General features: G+C 41.0%; 1 protein-coding gene across 1 annotated transcript; it reads right to left on the bottom strand.

Annotated features, from left to right (window-relative positions):
* Window positions 1-2287: 2287 nt before the first annotated feature.
* On the bottom strand, window positions 2288-20730 carry LOC134192247 (unconventional myosin-Ie-like). Its single transcript, XM_062660964.1, has 19 exons — window positions 20640-20730; window positions 20454-20579; window positions 20130-20219; window positions 19490-19584; window positions 19339-19426; window positions 18309-18398; window positions 18178-18255; window positions 18040-18124; window positions 10279-10382; window positions 10075-10207; window positions 9948-10011; window positions 3433-3499; window positions 3309-3374; window positions 3162-3242; window positions 3006-3092; window positions 2860-2943; window positions 2718-2804; window positions 2576-2659; window positions 2288-2521 (listed from the first exon to the last, which is right to left on the bottom strand). The coding sequence occupies exons 1-19, from the start codon at window positions 20640-20642 to the stop codon at window positions 2432-2434; spliced, it is 1602 nt and encodes a 533-aa protein (XP_062516948.1). The 5' UTR covers window positions 20643-20730; the 3' UTR covers window positions 2288-2431.
* Window positions 20731-20762: the final 32 nt, after the last annotated feature.

Below are 20762 nucleotides of genomic sequence, written 5' to 3' on the forward strand. Positions count from 1 at the left end.
TAGCTTCCTGATTATTGTATTCTTATTCTGATTAAGGTGACGCTTTGTCGTATACGTCCAAAACGCTTGTATTTCCAGGGACTCAGCGGCAAAACATATTCTTCATACTACATTACCCAACAACCGCCCTCACATCACTGATGCTTCTTCTACTAAAAAAATAACAGCAACACTTGCTGAATGGTAATCTTTGCTCTTCGTTGAAGGAGATTTCCAGCCTGAGAGATCGTGCTCGACTGCTCATAATTTCATCGCTGTGCTGGGGCTTGGTTATGGGCACTACCCACACAAAATCTTGGCCTTGCCAATTCCTAACATGAGTTCATCGTCTCTGTGTGGTTGTGACTTAGAATACCAGTTTTTCCATATCCTCCGCAATCAAAACATTGCTCTTGCGAGCAGGTTTCAGATATACATGGTGATCATCTCTTAGGTCGTGGCAATGGCAACCTAAGAATTAGACAACAATGCTCTAGCTGATGTGATTGTCACACACTGTTAATCGATAATGCAAACTGTCGAATAGAATCAAGATGCAATGAATTCAAACAGTAGACCAAGAGGCATTTACCATCTGGATTTCGAGCAAGGATGCCCCACTTATTTCGACATCATTGTAAGAAACTCATTCCAACCTTCTTTAGTTGTAAGAGCTTCAAATCAGCCAAGCCTTGCAGCTGAAGCAGGAGAGGAGGAAAAAGACAATTTATACCAATAATCTGTAACAGAAGCAGGAAGAATATTTCAATGTATCGTGATTAAAACTTTCGGTCTTTGGTCGTCTCACAGCCTCGATGTTTTGCACAAAGACCAGCACTGCGTAACCGCCTGACCTCCATAAACAGTTGTTCATCAAACGTTTGGCTTATAATTCTAAGATGGTGAAGAGAGACTAGGGGTCGTTCAATTGGGCTTTCCAGTCTAGAAATAGTAGTTCCTGTGTTCTAAGCTATTCTGTGACCATGCTCTTAGCTGCACAGTGTTCTCCCCATAAATTTTAAAAGGTCCCAGCGGATACTCCGTGAAGTAGGCGTTTCCCAATGCCACGCCCAATGCTGCTTAAAACAATATTTTACAGATCAATGAGGCTCAACCGAGTCAACAGATAATAACATCATGTGGTTTCATTCCAAAAATTTTAATACATTTCCCAACATAAAGCTGAAATATATTAGTAAATGCTAATTTAAATTATACAAAATTGAATATTTAAAGGGGAACTCTCACCAAAATCAACTATCTCTCAGATGAAAGCTGTCACTTCATGACACAACATTTTGCAATCGTTTACTGCAGAAGTCTACCATAACAAAGAAATAAAGCATTGAAATTACCTGCGTAGGCGTGTTTAGTACCCGTATGTGGCATATGCATACCTCTAATTGTTGGTTAGCAAGGAAGACCGATATCTGTACACATTTCAAGGTAAGGATTGTGAGACATATGGTGTCAAGTTGTGATTTATTGACTAAAGCAAACTGGGACCCCAAAGTTATCACACAAGTATCGACTTTGGCAATACAACCTCAGAATGAGACCCTTCTTAGATTAGCTCATAGATCATGTGTCGCTGAATTTTGGGTGCGTTAGGAGCACTTGGTATGGTTAAATCTAAAGTAGTTACTTCGAAAGAGTAAGACTTTGTGTACATACGGGGAATTGTCTGAACAACTCGTTGCCGATTCTCTGCTTCTGTGGCTATCTGGACTGTAGGTTTCCTGCAGGAAGATACCAGGCCTTGTATCTTTCTTCCAACAAGTTTTAGTATTTGGTGAGAGTTCTCCTTTAATTAATTGTACCAGAAGCAGCTGCGTTACTCTATTAATAAGATATTAAATATTAAATATGCTGTTCTCTAACAGACTTTGGCGAGTGAGCATTTTGCATGGGATATCAATCGAAATAGCTTTCCCTAGTTCCCATTTAAGCCTAGATTGTGTCTTTTGACAGAGAGGGCAGAGCAGTGACTGTGTCTTGTTTTCTGTTTCACTAACTAGAAGCCATGGGAAATCATTGAGCCATTGGAGATCTACTCCATAGTCCTGTGCTTGGAAGATCTGCTAGGAGCTTCATCAGTTCCCGCTCGTTTTCTTTCAACATTGCAGGTGTTCTATCTTTGACAGCATTCATCATGAACAAAGACCAAATACGTGCACACCAGCTGCCAAAGCCTGGTAAGTGGGTGTAATGTAGTGTTCCGCATAATTAGATGCAACCCACTGTCTTAGTTAATTAATAAGCTTACTCAAGTCTTGGCATCTGGATGATCTTTTCGAATGACCTAAAAGCTTAATTGCTTAGAATAAGAAGATCCTGGGGAAAACACTGCTATTGTCCCTATTACAAAAGGATAAAATTCAGAGCCAGTAGACAATATGTACTATAACAATAACTCCTGGTCCATAATCACTTCTAACAAGTTATTTAATTCTTACTGTTGACTGCTCTGCATCAGTTCAATGATGTCTTTAAACAAAACATCACGGTTCTTTTCACAAAATCCATCAGCTTCATATGTCACCTGCATATGGCATATCACTCAAAAGAAATTATATTTCTTCTCATATATCCTTACCTTTCCTGCATAGTGGTGCACAGTAAATCCAGCACTAAAACCTACATAATGTTGTTGTCCAGGAAGGTTTGCATGACCAAGTTTCTATCAACAAAAACAGAAGGTACATAAACAACACAACATTACAAATATGAAGTGTCACCTCCAAGAGTTTTCCGTCTGCACCTTCAGACTGAGCATGCATTGTTGCACAAATATCATCAAGTACGGACATAATACCAGGTGGTTTCTATTAAAATAGACACACTCAATTTCACAGAGCCTCTCTTAAATGACTGTTTAACCTTGCTCTCTATCAGATCACACACCACCTTGTTGTTGAAGTACTCAATTGGATTCCATTTAATGCCTTCTTCAACATACTCTTCCTACACAAGACAACTGTTTTCTGCCATGCTAAGACAACATTACTACAACAAACTGCTGTAACCTGTTCTGCCTTCAGTGTAAGTTCAATGAAGATTTGCTGCAGTTTCTCATTCACAAAATTAATGCAAAATTGCTCAAACCCATTTCTCTAAAAAGTTAATTGAAACAATCAGAATCAGCTGTGGTTTAATGTCCATTAAAATCTCAAAGGTTTCACTTGAAAAATTTCAAAGCCATAAATGTCCAATATACCAATGCTGGTGTCATCTCTCTCCTTTTGCATAGCCTGATTTACAGCCTATGACAAATACGATAGACTATAGTGATATGCATTATATTATGGTGGCTACAATATGCAACTGACTTTCACAAGGAAGTCAAATAGCCTGGCATATAAAGCTTTTGCAAGAGCATCCCGTGTGTATAATGCCTTGCATAATGAAAGCATATATACGAAACAGATTGAAACATTTGAAATCTCTTAACACCTGCTCAACATTCAGGGTCATCGTCACAGACTCTGTTTTTGCTCCCCACTTGGTGTCTATGATTCGGCTATAACAAGAAAAAATCATTGTAATCATCATCTGAGTACCAAGACGGGGCATGCCAAAATGTACATATACGAATCCTTATACACAATAACAAGTGTTATGTTAAGTAAATGACATATGCCCACACATTAATAAACAGCAAAAGCACTTGAATGCACATATCAAGCTAAAAAGTGTTTGTTATGAATTTGCTTGTTACTAAACATCACTCTCTTTTAGTATAAATCACTCTCTCTTCCAAGTTGTTGTTCAACCAAAACACAGTTAATTAATCTATTTACTTTCAGGTTACTGTTGTCTTACTGCAGTCCAACAAGAACAGAGAATTGGTAATTTCCTGCCCATTAAAATTGAGTAATAAGCTCATAACCACCAGACAGCATCTATTTACAGCAGCTAACCTTCACCAAGACAATTTATTAGCAACATACCAAGAATTTCAGCCTGTAGTTGCTGGTAAACCTTGAGCAATCACTATAACCACCAATCTGAATTAAAGGAGAACTCTCACCAAATCAACAATCTCTCAGATGAAAGCTGTCACGTCATGACACAACCCCTAGCAACTCTGTTTACTGCAGACTTCTACCATAATTGAGAACTAGAGCATTGAAATGTCCTGTGTGGACGTGTTTAGTACCCGTATGTTTCTCTCAGACTAAATCATTGTTGGTTAGCAAGGAAGACCGATACCTGTGCACTTTTCAAGGTAAGGATTGTGAGATATATGGTAGCTAGTTGTGATGTATTTATTAAAGCAAACTGGAACCCCAAACGTATCGTGATGTCTTTCTTTTCTATTATTTGTCTAGTACACTTGTGAAAATTAGTAGTTAGGGTAGTGCTGGGTTCCTTTGCTTGGCAGTATACCTGTTTTGAATCAAAAATGAGTGCGATTTCTCAGTCATTTAGTGTCTGCTTGGAAAAGTTTGTCGTGTGTATGAGACGTTACACATGTGGTGAGCCTGGGGCACTGGCACTTTTCTCAGCACTGTTTTCATAGTTGCAGTTTTTTAAAATTGTGTTCTACAGTCATGGCAGAGACTGCAGGTTCTTCATTTGAGCAGATATTGCCATACTTATATGAACCTGAGGTAGACTCAGACGAGCTTGAAACTCTAAGTGAAGAAGATGATAGTGCATTAGAGACCAAACATCTAGAGGAACCAAATCAGGGCCGTCTAGGCAACACCGACTTGTGTTCATGTTCATGACTGGTGTTCAGAGCAGGAGCAACAGACACTGGAGTGTATCACTCAGAATTCAGCCTTCTACAGGGTTGTCTTGGAGTGTAAAGTTCTTCACACAGCCTTAGTGGCAAACATGGATAGGTTAAGAGAACCTTTGGAGGAACCTTGCCGAATTCGTATGATGAATTTTATGAACAAGGCTGCACATTTACTGACTGCATTTGGGTTTTTGCAGGGTACTCCGCTTGGCTGCTTAACACAATTTAGAAAACTGCAACTATGAAAACAGTGCTGAGAGGAGTGCCAGTGCCCCAGGCTCACCACATGTGTAGCATCTCATACACATGACAAACTTTTCCAAAGCAGACACTAAACGACTGAGAAATCGCACTCATTTTCGGTTCAAAACAGGTGTACCGCCAAGCAAAGGAACCCAGCACTACCCTAACTACTAATTTTCACAAGTGTACTAGACAAATAATAGAAAAGAAACATATCATGATACGTTAGGAGTCCCAGTTTGCTTTAATAAATACATCACAACTAGCTACCATATGCCTCACAACCCTTACCTTGAAAAGTGCACAGGTATCGGTCTTCCTTGCTAACCAACAATGATTTAGTCTGAGAAAAAGATACAGGTACTAAACACGCCCACACAGGACATTTCAATGCTTTATTTCTCCATTATGGTAGAAGTCTGCAGTAAACAATTGTTAGGGGTTGTGTCATGACGTGACAGCTTTGTTGATTTTGGTGAGAGTTCTCCTTTAAATCTTTTAGCATTTACTTTACTACTCACAGTAACACCAGTCAACCATTAGCTAGTAATTTGCTCTATGTCACATCAACTACTTTACTAAGTAGAAGATAGCAGATTGACTAGGTTCCTCTGCTTAATTTCCTCCTATAAGCCAATTCCAAATTTCCAATATTGCAAGATGTAATTAATAATTAACCGTTATAAATACACCTGTACCCAACAAAAATTAGTTTACTAAGTTGCTTTTCAACCTGCACACTACAACAGAGATAAAATAGAATGTTATTGTGTTGGTGACTATGTTGCAAAGTCTATTATCTTCCTGTCATTTAGGCATGACACTTCAGGGTTGTCAGCCTTCAAATTTTCAAGGATAAGATGAACCGAGTTTAAGTTAGGAATAGTGAAAGGCAAGTCAGCAGAATGACCTTGCAGATGACATGACAATGTAGCTAAAGGATTCAGCAGAGCGTTGAAAAACAGCATATGCAACACAAACTTAAAGCTTGTCAACTTTTTCAAGTAACTCTTGAATCGGGCTTTGTCTGCCGGCTTTACTGAAGGTTCTACAGCCATCGACTCAAGGTGGGCATAAATCACAGGCTAGGCCATGATTAGACTGCTTAATGCTCTAGATATATACTGCAGCCATCTGGTCCCGTGAGCCTTCTCTGGTTTTCTGACAGACTCTTCCAAAACATTTCCCATCGCTTTGAGTTCTCAGAGGCGCTTTGAGTTCTCAGAGGCGCTTTGGGCTCTTTTCATACACATAGTAAAGGTCCACTAACATTGTAGAAACCTCATCCATGTAAGTCTTTGTGAAAGCATCCTTCACTGCCAATTCTAACCGATGATTACGACAAAGAATGGCAACAAGCCAAAGCAGATCTTCACGTAAGAATGCCACTAAATCACATCGAACACCAAGATTGACAGCAGCTCCATCAACACAAATACGACCAACTTTGATGACCAATTGTCTACTCCCAGATTATCAAAAACACTGACAAGCACAGCATTGATTCCGGAAGCAGACGCATCAACAACATCCTTCATGCCAAAAAATTGACCGGCAGTGCTTCCATCACCTTTAGCAAACAACAAATACATCAACTCTTTTTCCTTCACACTGCTATCTGTGGAACCATCTATCAAGACAGAAAAGTAAGGGGAAGAATTTATATCATCAATGACACTTTCTCGCAAAGTCCCTCCAATAAACATGGTAAATTCTTTACATGTGTTCAGTCACATATGTGCTGCCAAAATCAATGCTATGTCATTTTTCTAACTCCACAAGAGATGGATACTTGGCGAATGCCATCTCTCCTTTTGCGACAACATAAGCTATGTCAAATAGCTTTGACAAACGCTTGACTTGTTCAAAACTTGCAGAAGCCACTGCTTTACCAAGAGGAGTAGAACGGTAGGTCTGTGACAATGTTGTTGTAGACCTTCTTTCGATGTCACAGGCTTTATGATGAATGTCGGAATTGCCGTGCTTCCTCACATTGTCTTTCTTTAAGGCACTCCCAACAATGCCTTGGACAAATGATGAGTTGTAATTACGCAAACATCAAAGACGTTCCGGTGTTTAGAGTAAAGAGCACAGAATATCCTGATGACATTTCCATCAATTGAGTCATAATGAAGCCACTCATTTAAAGGATCAATTTCTTTACCCCAGCGTTGCACTGTTGCTAAATTCACCGAAGCATTAACCAAAAGGCACGGATCACATGTTTCTGCAGTAGATGCAGAACTAATTTCTGTTTTACCCACAGATGATGTCTTAAGTACCTGCTCTTGTGCACTAACACTAACATTTCCTTCTGTAGTCTCAGCTAGATGGAAACTTTTATCAGGAGCTTGGCCACGGTCATGATAAACATCACATTCAGTAGTGCTGGAGCAAAAAAAATCTTGCATCTTAGATTGGCCTGATATAATACGATTAGTAGTTCCAGCTTTTTGTAAGTGCACAGAATTGCTAGAGCTTGATATTGACAAATAGGGCACTAGAGGAACGAAGTGATTCGGTTCAAACCAACTGCCAGATTGACATGTTTGTGTTGTAGACCACATGATATTTAAGATGGTATGGTTGTAAGTTAAAATTTCTTCATTGCTGATGGGGTGTATTGTAGCATTCACAAATGCCCATATTTTCTTGTTACACATAGGGTAGACAAGGTTGACATTGGCTCTTAAAGCAGTAGACAGCTCATAAGCATGCAACACAGAACTGTAGCATCCTGGACTACAAGTTGCATGAATTTCAATCAGTGCTGCTAGACGATAAGCTTCCTCAAGGGAGCAACCAGATTCCAACGCTTCAGCAAATACTGCACTTGACTCAGTCTTTAGAGTAGACAACAACAGAGCTACTGGAGACAATGATTTTAGACAACTTCTGGCGTGTTGCACGATAGCATATGCATAGTGTTGGACATTTTTACATAATTCAATGGCTGTTCGCAAACGCAGCTCAAGATGACGACTTTCATATCCACAAACCATACACTCTAACTGGGCCTAAACTTCTATCAGCGTCTTCTGGATAGACGTTTGCAGCTATGGTATCGGTCATGTATCCGCAGGTCTCACCTTCAGCAGGGGTAGATAGAGACTCAATGTGTCCTAGTTTCTCCAACAGTTCAGAAGACATTGAGGGTCTCATGTCTTGCTTTAGATACATTAAGAAATCCAAAAGTTCTTGTTGAGACGTACTGCTGCTACTAACTTCCATGTTCATGCAAAACTGAACTTTACATTTAGTCGGCGTTGACGTTTTAATACAGTAGTTGTGCTGTTTGTACTTCTGTTCGTTTTGACCTTTATATTGGAAGTTCGCAAATGTTGTGCTGTTTGTACTTCTCTTGTGATGACCCTTAGGTTGGAAAAGCTGTGCTGTTTGTACTTCCCATGTTTCTGTGACAGTGCTAACTGTTTGTGTTGACCTTTACACTGGAAAGGTCCCATGCAACTACACATTGCGTGATTGTTTGTTATTTTAGTTGGTAGTGACCTTCTACATTAGCTACCATATAAAAGTGCAAGTACATTGACTACACTGTTACTTACTTTCATTCCTTTTTACCTTGTTACATAGTTACTACAATGAAAGTCTCGATAGCTATCTTGTTTCAAGTTTCTGTTTCTGTTGTCATCCCTTCTGCTAATGAGATGATAGTTTCAGCAGGTGTTCTGCTAATGTGCTTTACTTTCATATATTGCACAGCTAACCTTAGTTTCATGTATTGCACAGCATGACCACTCAAGTGCAGATGGTTCATAATTGAATAAAGATATAATAGTATATTATATACCTCTCTTCTCACCACTTTGCTATGCAAGGGTGCACCATTATGAGATTTTTAGTTAGACTCCTACTGTATTTGGATGCGACATTCTGATTCCGCATGGCAGTTTGTGGGACACATCGCTGACTTTGTTTCGCAACATACAAAAATTGATTTGCAAACTGCTGTGCGATACCGGATAAATTATGCCCTGGTGACCTACCTCTACGGAATCTCCACCAGCTCAACCAGCGAGAAGGTGGTTAAGTTGGTGGAGCTCCACCACCTTCTTCAGTGGAGGTAAATAAAACGTGCAGAAACTCTACTGCCTCAACCGATTACCTGGCAGAGGTAAATGAAACAGTTAATTAAGTTAATTAACAGTTCAGTTAGTTAAGTTAATGAACTTCTACTTGTTAATGTTGTCAAACTGTTTTGCGATAATAGACATTACTTAATCCAATATATTTAAATCAAGACCTAGTCCACATAAGTACCACTGCCAAATGACTACTCTCCGTTCGCATTAACCTTTTACATTAGAAAATCAGAATAATTCCGCTGTTTATAGGAATTTTGCAACGATGTTTGCACCGTTCAAAACCACAGAACATGGCATTTCAGTAAAGTATGCTAAGCAAGCAAAGAGTAATAGAACTTATGCATATAAATTGAGTAGAGTGAATAATGGTCTATTATTGTGTTAGTATTAATTTCATACATATATCAATTATATACACATTCATTGCAAGATTTGATATGTTATTGGATCTCATTCACTGCATGAGTCTTCCAGGTCCTTTTCTTGAGTGTTTTCGTCTTCTTGTTCCAAATCGTAGCTATCTGCACTTAAGTGGCACTACAACATTCGCGTCGTCCTCTTCATCGTCTACGCTGAAACATTCTAGATCTGCGAGCTAGAATGGTCGGATATTGGGACCTATGGACACTGCTACTTTCAGAGTAGAAGGTCAAAAGGCCAGAATGCACGATCTACTTGGGGCATACTCGCGTGTAAGAAGATCTGTTGGAGTACAAAGGCGGTTACTAAAGATCTTAAGAGGGTCACTATATGAAACAACTGGTGAAACCAGTCTCCCTAGCAGTTCTTGTGTAAAAGGTCAACGTTAACAGAGAGTAGCAATCAATAAATATCTCACTTACTAGCCAACTCTAGATAATCAATCAACAAACCTGGTCAGCTTTGATTTCAGCAACATATCATTCACACCAAGAAGATACGCAGGAAAAGCCAGAACTAGGAGATACCAATAATATACTTTGGTACAAAAACTGTGATGGCAGAGGCCTCATCACCAACATTCATCATCAGCTGGAACAGCATAGTTGCCGCTTTCAATAAATGTGATGTTGCCAAGATGCAGAACTCCAGCCACAATGCTGAGAACCTCCGCTTGCTCATCAGAACTAATTCCAATAACATCCATTGCAGTCTGTTCAAGAAGCAAAATGTAATTAGCACAACAATTACTATGATAGATACTAAGATAAACAGTTTTTCTACTCTTGTGTCGTGATACTCTTGTACATCATCAATGCCGTCTACTACATACAGACCACTCTGATTGAGATAGTAGTAGTAGTCTGGCGATGTCAGACCCAGCTGTTCTATAGACAAAGAATACATCAATAGCACAGTTACTGTGTTGAAATTTTCAGCCACATTATGTCAATATTGCATTACATGTAAATACCAGAAACTGTCAACTGTTTAACAAATGTTTAGTTTGGATTCTAAACTCACCCATTTAAAAGAACACTTTACCAATTGACGCACGCGCAATAGATGCTCACGTACGTTAAGATCTTGGGGCTGCAGACCGAACGCTTGCTATGTTGCGCAGCACATTGTTTTGGTCTTGCTTTCCGAGGCCAACTACTAGAGCACACAAGAGACGGGTCTAGACGCTTCAGGCGACTCTAACAGTGAAAGAGAACAAGTTACAGTTCATAAGCGACTCAGTCATTCGTACGTTGTAAACTCCACGTGGATCGTCTTGAACAACTTGCAAACGCTCGGTTTTTCGCACTTTCCTCCGTGTTTCTTTCTACGAATGGAGGCCATACTACAGTACAAGAAGGCTTGCGTGATGAGAAAACACACGGAAACGTGCGTCACCGCACATGATCACGTGACACAAAATGCCTTCATCTATAGACGAACCATTGCCATATGCGTGCTTTTTGCCATCGATTAAAGGTGAGTCAGTGATGCAAAAGCATGTTTTACTTTCGCCTAAGCAAATATCAAAATCTACACAAAGCAGTACAACTCAACCTACACTTATTGGACGTTATTTGGAAAATCGTCTCGTACGTTTTTGTTTGCTAACCTTAGCATAATGCTCCGCTATCAATTCTGCTTTGAGATAGCGCCAAACTTCCCAACTTGACGTGTGACTAGAAATGTTTAGCACCGAGGGCAGAGTCAGAGATGCGCAAACCGGTGAAGTGCTCCTTTAAGAAAATTGCAACAAGCATGTGGTAGGTTGTGTTGATAAATAGTTTATGGAAATGCAGTAATATGGATTAACATGCAAAGTCAACACAATAATTAATTTTAGCATAAAACAGTGTTGACTTCCCTTTCTAATCCACATTACTGCCTTTGCATAAGAAATCAGTTGATCAACAACCTGCCACACTGCTGGTTGCAATTTGTTCTTAAATGAATGAGGTTAGAATCTAAAGTATACATTGGCTATAAACAGTCGAAAAGTTTGCATGCATTTACATATAATATTTATTAGACCAAAGTGCCACATTATTTGGAAAATTAGATGCTAATGACATAATCAAGTGTCATAATTACTTGAGATGCTATAAACATGTGCTTAGCAGTGGTATTGAATGTCTACTATGTATAGCGTATACAGCCTACTAGCCCACCATCCCGTTCTCCGCACAAATAGATTAGCGTTTGTCGTGCTCAACCAGATCAGTCTGGTTTGTAAAGTCTATTACAAGTACCGGAAGCAAACCCTGCTTCAGAAGTACTTAGACCATCACGGCTGTTCAGAAAGAAGACATGACTTTACGAAGGATCCGAGTAGATCCCAGAAGCACTGTTTTCTGTAAGTGCTGCAGGTTGTGATGACCTGGAATAATGTCCAGCCACCGTGCAATACCTGCGTGCACTGTGCCCAAAGCTCCCAAGACCACCGGAATCACCAGTGTTCAACAATGCCACATGCAGCTTATCTCCACTCGCAAGTCGCTGTACTTCGCCAACTTCTCAGCATGTTTCTTGCCAATGTTGCCATCAGCAGGACAGCTGATATCAATAAGAAGACAAGTGTTTGTTTCCTATTTCTGAGACAGATGTCTGGACGATTGGCTTTGATCTTCCTGGCAGTGGGGATGGTGGTATCCCACATCATAGTAATGTCATCCGTCTCCACAAGCCTATCAGGGTGATGCCGGTACCATCTGCTCTCCACTGGAACCTCAAAATGGCGACAAACATCCCAGTGAATGATGGAGACCACCTGATTGTGTCGATCAGTGTAGTCCGTTGGTGCCACTGTCTCCAGGCCTACACTGCACATGCGGCAAGTGGGACTGACATCACAATATAGAATCTTGTGCTCATAGTACCGAGTTCAAAGAGCTTGGTCTTGAGCAGCAACAACCAGTCCCTCAGTTGCAGCAGGAAGATTCGCTGCCTTTAGCCATCCGTAGGTCTCTTTCATGTCCACAGGCGGTTGCTCAGTGAGACGGCGATACTGCCCGTGCATAGGCTTCCCACTCCAGAACCGCACACGAAGAGAACTGCAACACGTACGGTAATGTCTCACATCTGTTTTAGGCGCTTGCTCGAAGCCACCTTCAACCGAGATGGATGCATTCCTGTGTAAGTTCTGCGACTTGTCGTCCAAAGCAAGACTCCTCCGCAAGCTGTGCAGTAAACCGACAAGCCATGCGCTTGATCGAGTGTGAAGATTTTCCAGAGTCACACTCCCGTATCATCTGCATGAAAGGATCAGAACTGTCAGCAAGGTAACAGTTCAGCCTCACAATACAAGATTGATATGTCGACTCAATCTGTTGTAACCCCCTACCCCCATCACTGCAAGGAGCGTACAGTCGGTCAACATCCGCAGCAGGATGGTGGACACCGTGCATAGAGAGGAGCTTTCTGGTCCGTCGATCGAGCTGCTGCAGGTCCGTGCACCCCCAATGAATGACGCCAAAACCGTAAGTGAGAACCAGTAGTGCAAACCCATTGATGGCTAGAATCTTGTTCCGACCATACAACTCAGTCCGGAGAACCACCTTCACTCTGCGCAAGTACTCGCGACGGAGTCTCTCCTGCATCATGCTGTGCTGAATACCGTTACTCTCATCTACACCCAAGTACTTGTAGACTTGACCCGGTTCCAGACAGTTGATGGTGTCCGTTTTTCCTACCGTCACCCCAGAGTTGTGTCCAGATAGTCTGCCGTTGACAAAGTGTGCAACAGCACATTTGTCCAGACCAAACTTCATCTGGATGTCATCAGAGAAGGTACGAACCGTGTGCAACAACCCGTCCAACTGATCATATATGTGTCGTTATGCCCCTCCATAATGGGCAAGTGGGGTCTTTACCCCCATCTGGGCGCCCACCAACCCGGCAGGTGAGCCCAGCGGGGTACATGTTTCCGTGTAGTCCATACGGCAATCAATGACTAGCCAATTCAATATAGATTGCAGGCATTACGGTGACCGCGTACTCGATACAGCACGCCTAGTGGATATCAACGACCACCAGGAAAGCACTGGACGGAATATTACTAATGGTTAGTAAATTTCTTTTATTATTATTAGTTGTTAGTTACTTAAGTTATCGTTGTATGCATTCATGAAGTATATCTCATTCACAGAATTAGCAGCCCCTCACAAAATTCTCATAAAGTTAATTAATTTAAAGTTGTATGCAAATTTCTGTTGTTGCATGAGTTCACATGTGTTTTACTCAATTGTCAAGATTTGCAGCCAGACATGCAGAATTCTCATTCAGAGTTATATCCCATTCAATTACATCCCGTTCTAAAAAATTAACAAGAATCAAGTATGTTGTATGAGTATCCCGTTCTAATTTAATTAACATCATGAAGTGTATCTCAGAAGAATTATCAGCTGGACAGAATTCTCATAAAGAATTTCGTTCAGTTATATCCTGGTCAATGGTATCCCGATCTGAGACTATTGATTGCTTCCAAAATCCCATTGGACGCCACGTTACTTCGAAGACGTTGCTGCCATTGCGGGTGTATCAAACCTGGCATCTATTTGACACAAATCCCGTTCGGAATATATCCAAGCAGCATGACCTTGGAAGCCATGTGCAGTTACATACTCACCCAGATAATCCGTTCCCCATATGTATACCAAGTCATGACTCGTGCTGACTCTTGCCATTTCGACAGTCCAGCTGAACGTGGTCACTTCGAAGTTCTTGCTGACATTGTGCAGAACAGGTGTATCGAACGTGGCAGCTCTTCGACGGGCGTAGACCAGTAAACAACTGTGGGCGTTTTTTTCAAGACGCGGGTATACACAAAAATATCTTCCCTTTCCCGACATTGCCAGCAATAAATGACATGCTCTGCACATACCGTCCGACATCGGGAACTTGCAGTTTAAATTTGGTGCAGATCCGATTGGCCGTTATGGAGATATTCACACGCAAGCAGAGATGGGTTTGAGACAGTCTCCGTCAGGAGAAAATCACGTCGTCACGGGAGAAGTACGGAACACGACAACAGTCTCACTTTCGATATGGACGGATTTGGCAAGCGCTCACCAAATTCGGTGGAGATCAGACTCGCCTTCTTGGAGATCCTGATTTACACACAGATACACACACAAACACACACAGACACTCACGTATGCAAGCACGCATGCACACATGCAAGCACACATGCATGCACGCACGCATACACACACACACACACACACACACACACACACACACACACACACACACACACACACACACACACACACACACACACACACACACACAGCTCTCCTTTACATATATAGATAATATAGTAAGTCTTAAGCCTGATTCACATTCACCACAATGTAGTGTCACACTACATTATGTTTTGAAGATTTGCGTTTGATTTTGCTCTAGACACTAAATTACACATAAAGTAACAGCTGATACAGCATTTGAAAGAACATGATGAAAAACATAGAACCAATTCTATTCTTGCATCCTGTTTTTGTGTCTTGCATGTATCCTTAGTTGCTTATATCGAAATCAATTATGACCATGGAAAGAAGCAACACAAGATCGCATGAAATATGTGTGAAGATTCCATGTCTGTGAAATGTACAATATTTCATCTACTACGAAGATAGGAATGGCAAAGGCAAGCTAAAGAAGTTGTGTGTAACTACTCAACCGTAAAAACCAATGTTTACTTAATTAATGTGACTGCAGTTAGGATGCAGAACAAGGCATTTCGGACATTCGCGATAACGCAACATTTCAGAGACGCGCGCTAACGTCAATTTGCGGCAAAAAAGCAATGGCTGCATGCTCTGATGGAAGTGACAAAAAGTGCAATGCAAAGTTACAGTTGAGTCCAGTTTTTACGACAGCGTCCCTTCGGTGTGTAGTAAAACAGCTGTTCATACGTGGTCTGTCGCATATAAACACTAATAAAAGGATAAGGAGGCGAGCGGTATTGGCGTCCGGATCTGTTTCGGCATCTACCGTGATTCCGCGGAATCACAGACATGCTGTCGATGTCATGTGATGTTACACGTGGTAGCGAGAAAACCTCTTCAGCATCACAATAGAAAAGCGTTGCCTGTCTGATAAGTATGAGTAAGTTGTGTCTCAGTGTTTCAGCTACTAAACCAAACAGCACGCTTTGCAAACTGCAATCCAGGGTAGATATTCTAGAAGTTGGAGTCCCCGATCGAAAAAAGGTACAAACGGGTCTGATAGATTTATCATTGAATCAGCTAAAAGCATACATAAGCATATCTCGTTCTGCAAATGCGTTGAATGTCTCAATTTGATTGTTGGTAACCAACAATCAAAGGTGTCTGCGGGGCGCAATGTTCTACTGCATGTGGCCAAAATGTTCCTTTAAGGCTCCAGATGCAAAATGCACGTGTTGTAAACACCTTTCCTTCAACATGCATTAGGTTCTGGTTTTATACATCCCAAGTACATGGCAACTATCCTGTTTTCTTAAAAGAATGCTGCTTTTACACAAACACCACACTTGGACAATGCCAAAATACCTTGGCCACCCACTCCAACAAACTGAGAGTATGTCCTTAAAATGAATACTGCTCTCATGAGAGTCACCTCGTTAAATAAGTAAATGGATACTGCTATCATTTCAAGAAAATATAGTACATATATTATTAGACACAAGTTACTATTTAAACAGTTCTGTAGTTGGCACAAACCAAATTATAAAGTTAGCACACTAAACATTAGAACACATGTACATTTAAGTCATGGCCATTATACTGAAGTGTTTATTCAATAGACGATACTTGGGGGGCCGAGCTTCTAGAGCATGCACAATCTCGAGGGTAACACGTACCTTTCGCCAATCTCACTGTACACAAAGTTCACGTTTCCGTGTCTGCCTCTGAACCGTAGATCATCTGCCGTTGACTAGGCTTTGTAAGTACGTTCACTACTTACCATTTCATGCATCTTGTGAGAGACTTTGCCTGCGTAGAGACGCGTAGGAAGCCATTTCTTGAGTACAGCTTCTCGAGGGTAAGAGACTGCTGTTCACGCTGAAGTCACCTGATTCACACTCCGAACAGATACACGTGAAATGGAAAGACAGACTACTCATTGCCTAGCAATGGAAGTTTTATTAGGTGAAGATTTTGTGGTAGGGTAACCCATTCGGGGTAACCGAACGCGATGCACTGTGTGGCTGAATAGGACTACTTGTTTCCCCCATCTAGTGTTCCTGAACTGTGGAACTGTGAAACTGTGTATCTTGTCAAACTAAAGTCAGCAAAAATTCGTCTAGCCTAACCAACCCTTCATGGAAGGCGGTGAGCTCATGAGCTTACATCACTTGATGTACCTTGGCCTGATTCTTTGTTTGCTACGCAGAGTGATAGTCTTGGCTGCTGGTTCAATCCAACTCCACACTGTATCAAGCACATTTCTCGACACAAAACCTGTACAACTTGATTTATCATTTGGAAGTGTGTTGATTGAGAATGCCTTTCCTTTCCTTGCAACTCAGACTTTGCAGATGCAAGGTCTTGCTCGAGAACTTTAATCTTGTTTTGAAGTTCCACTATTTCATTTGCTTGCTGTTCAATTATCCGACATAAACCATCAGCTTCAGCCTCAGTGACCTTTTCAACAATCAACATCACTTCTAGGATCACTAGACTAGCTAGACACATGTCTTGATCAACTGCGCCTGCGGATGAGGTAGAACAGCCTCTGCTTTCCGAGTAAGACATTACAGTCATGGAATAGCTAGTGCGTGTGTGCTGTGTTACTTTAGACATAACTGTTGCTGTGCTAATAGTAATAAACAAACTGTAGTGTATGTCTACTGTACTCTGATCTGCGTCAGTACATATCGAGTGCAAGTTATCACAATAAGAACTTCAACTTGATCAATCACATATATACAGAAGCAAGCTAGACTGCCTAGAAACAATGCGGAACGTCCTACACATGTCTGGTTACCCCAAATGGGTTCCCAGGTGGCATGATTTCACTCGCCAAACTAATCTATCGCTAGGCAATGAGTAGTCTGTGCCTCCAGTCCACATATATCTGTTCAGAGTGTGAATCAAGCAACTTCAGCTTCAACAACAGTCTCTTACCCTCGAGAAGCATACTCAAGAAATGGCTTCCCACGTGTCTCTACACAGGCAAAGTCTCTCGCAAGATGCACAAAATGGTAAGTAGTGAACATACTTACAAAGCCTAGTCAATGGCAAGATGATCTACCATTCAGAAGCAGACCCGGAAACGTGGACTTCCATGTACAGCAAGATCGGCGCAAGGTACATGTTACCCTTGAGATTGCGCATGCTCTAGAAGCTCCGCCCCCAAATATCATCTATCAAAGTTCTTGTCATATGTCATAGCAGCTTGTCTATGAATTATGACTATTCCCCTTTTAGATACTATCATATACTTGCATTCATAAATGCAAAGTATGCTGGACAAAGTTCAATGTGTACTGCAACGGATGAACCATCCATCAACTGATTTGTACACATAAACAGTAAATCATGAAGCAATGCATACACTTACCTTTGTCTTCAGATGAGGCTCCATAACAGAGCTGATAAAAAACGTGAAAATTTCTTTCTTGTGCATTCTGGCTCACAACACGAGACTACACCAACAAAAGGTCATTTCGTTTCCACTCAAATACAGATTACAAGTAACCTTTTCTAACAAAAAATTTGAAATCTTGCCACCATCAGGTTGACCTCCCCTTCCAAACTGAATTTCCACATATTTTCCCTAACATAACAAAACAGTAAATACTATTCTCAACAGGAAAAAAATAAACTTACAAATCTGCTGGAGTTGTTGTTTCTAACAGTTCTTGCATTTCCAAATGCCTCCAACAAAGGATTTGACTTTAAAATGACGTCTTTCACTTTCTAATGCACAAAGAGATCAGCTGCTGATGTTAAAAAGTAATGCCAAATTATTCCTAGTGTTTTGCATGCTTACTTAATTACATCTTCCATTTCAATTCATAACTAACAATTAAACAGAACTTTTTTGTTCTTACATCCCCGATCTCGAAGTAACCTAAGAAATAAACTCCTACGGTTTAAGGAAATGTCCATAAATGATGTTGATAGTATAATGCTGTAAGACCATACATTTTACATTCATAAGTGGTTGGGGTTTACTTTCTTACAGTCAAATAACAGTGACAACAACGTTTCAAAGACACGATGAGCACCTGGACCAGTTAGCTTAGAAGTCGACATCATAACTACATTCATAGAGAACACAACATGAAAAGCAGCGGGATTGCGGTAACACACAGTAGGCTTTAGCTTTCCAGTGTAGATTCTGCATGTATGTGATATCATACATGACTCAATCAAGTTTCCTCGCAGCACTTTTAACCTTGAAAATCAGTAAACAAAACTTTTACAAGTGGACAAAGAGACCTCAATCTGTGTAGGGTTCAGCTCTCATCTTTGAGAAATGCATCAACTGCTAGACAAAGTTATATTTGACCTACTTGCACAGACTTCCTCTCCTGCTCTTCTTACTTCATCTATTGGTGTACTACTAACAACACTGTACACTGAGCAAAATTGGTTTGAGTACATGATGGGTCTCCCTAATTTGTAACTTCTGTTCTGAAAACTACTGACATTTACTAAACTGTGTCCAAGAAATTATCTTAAAATACATTATCTGTCAATGGCTCTTTCTGGTATATTCATTCCTAGAAAGTCTCAAACAAACATACTCAAATCAACATATCAGAGTAAACGTAACATGAGATCGAAATAGTATCTAGATGTTGCCAGTTATTCAGACATAACCACCATAAGCACAACGCTACAGCTTACTAACCTGAACATGTTGTCCACCTCCTGACACTTTTGCAAGGTAAGACATAATGAATTTTGCAGAAACTGTCTTCCCAGCACCACTCTCTCCACTAAAAGCTATAGCATATCAAACCAACATCCAAAAGCACATCACAATCTTAACTTAATCTCACCTAATGATAATGCACTGCTTCTCCCAGTCACTCATCATGCTGCGATACATGGCATCTGCTAGTGCATAGATATGAGGAGGATTCTCATATAATGCCTTCAACAGTACAGTAAATGAGCTGTGTGTGTGTGTGTGTGTGTGTGTGTGTGTGTGTGGTGTGTGTGTGTGTGTGTGTGTGTGTGTGTGTGTGTGTGTGTGTGTGTGTGTGCGCGCGCAAGTGTGTGCATGCAAGCGCAAGCCTGTAAGTGAGGCAACAAGGTGCAGTTCAGTATCAGCAACTTTTCACATGGTTTCAGAGTAAAGGAGGGCTGGCACACTTTTCACATGGTTTCAGAGTAGAGGAGAGCTGGCAGTACATAGATGTGTACCAGAACATTAAAATATGACATCATTTCACCATGGGACTTGTTGCACCCCTCTAACAGCAGCTTTGCAACAGAACAGGAAAGGACAGGGCAGGTGTGTGTGTGTGTGTGTGTGTGTGTGTGTGTGTGTGTGTGTGTGTGTGTGGGCGCGCGCGTGCACTGTCATAAAGCTGTACTCTAGAATACAGATTGAATGTTGTCAATGTGCATGAAGAGTTGCATTCAATACTCTCTAAACTGCAATTCTAACGCAATAGTGAAACGACAAGGATTTACCGCTCCTTGGTACACGTCCACTTCCTTGTCTGTGAAATAGGGCAAGCTCTTGAAGGGATTAACAGCAACGAGAACAGGTCCAATGTACGTCTAACATAGAAAATGACATAATCGAAAAGTCACAATAAATCAAAAACCGCATGATATCACAACCATCGACGGATCGACACCCGATGCAACAAAATCATCTGATACCCCCGTAACTACTGTACAAGAATGCATGGCACACCAACAGGAAAGGAACGACAAGCAAGAGAACGAAATATGTTCAGCAGCAATCGCACGCACGGCCCCCACATTACTGTGCCCTCACAGGTTACTAACATAAATCTGATCATCTAGAAATCTCTTCTTTAGATTCTCCACGATAGCACTCTCTTGTATTTTAGTGAGCAACACCATGTCCTCGACGCCGCTGGCCTTCACTGATTTGCTTTGCCAATGATAGGGCTGAAGAACGCCACACAATATTCTGTACTCCAGCAATGTCAACTGCGGACACTAACTTACCATGATTAAAATTCACTGTCAAAATTTATTGTGTTCAATGCTCAACAGCAAACTTGTACAGCCACCAGAGGCCCCAAAGACTGACCTTATAACGTGCGTTAGTCGAGTTCTCGCCGAACTATC

This window comes from Corticium candelabrum, chromosome 16 (genome assembly GCF_963422355.1).
Source record: "Corticium candelabrum chromosome 16, ooCorCand1.1, whole genome shotgun sequence".
NCBI lineage: Eukaryota > Metazoa > Porifera > Homoscleromorpha > Homosclerophorida > Plakinidae > Corticium > Corticium candelabrum.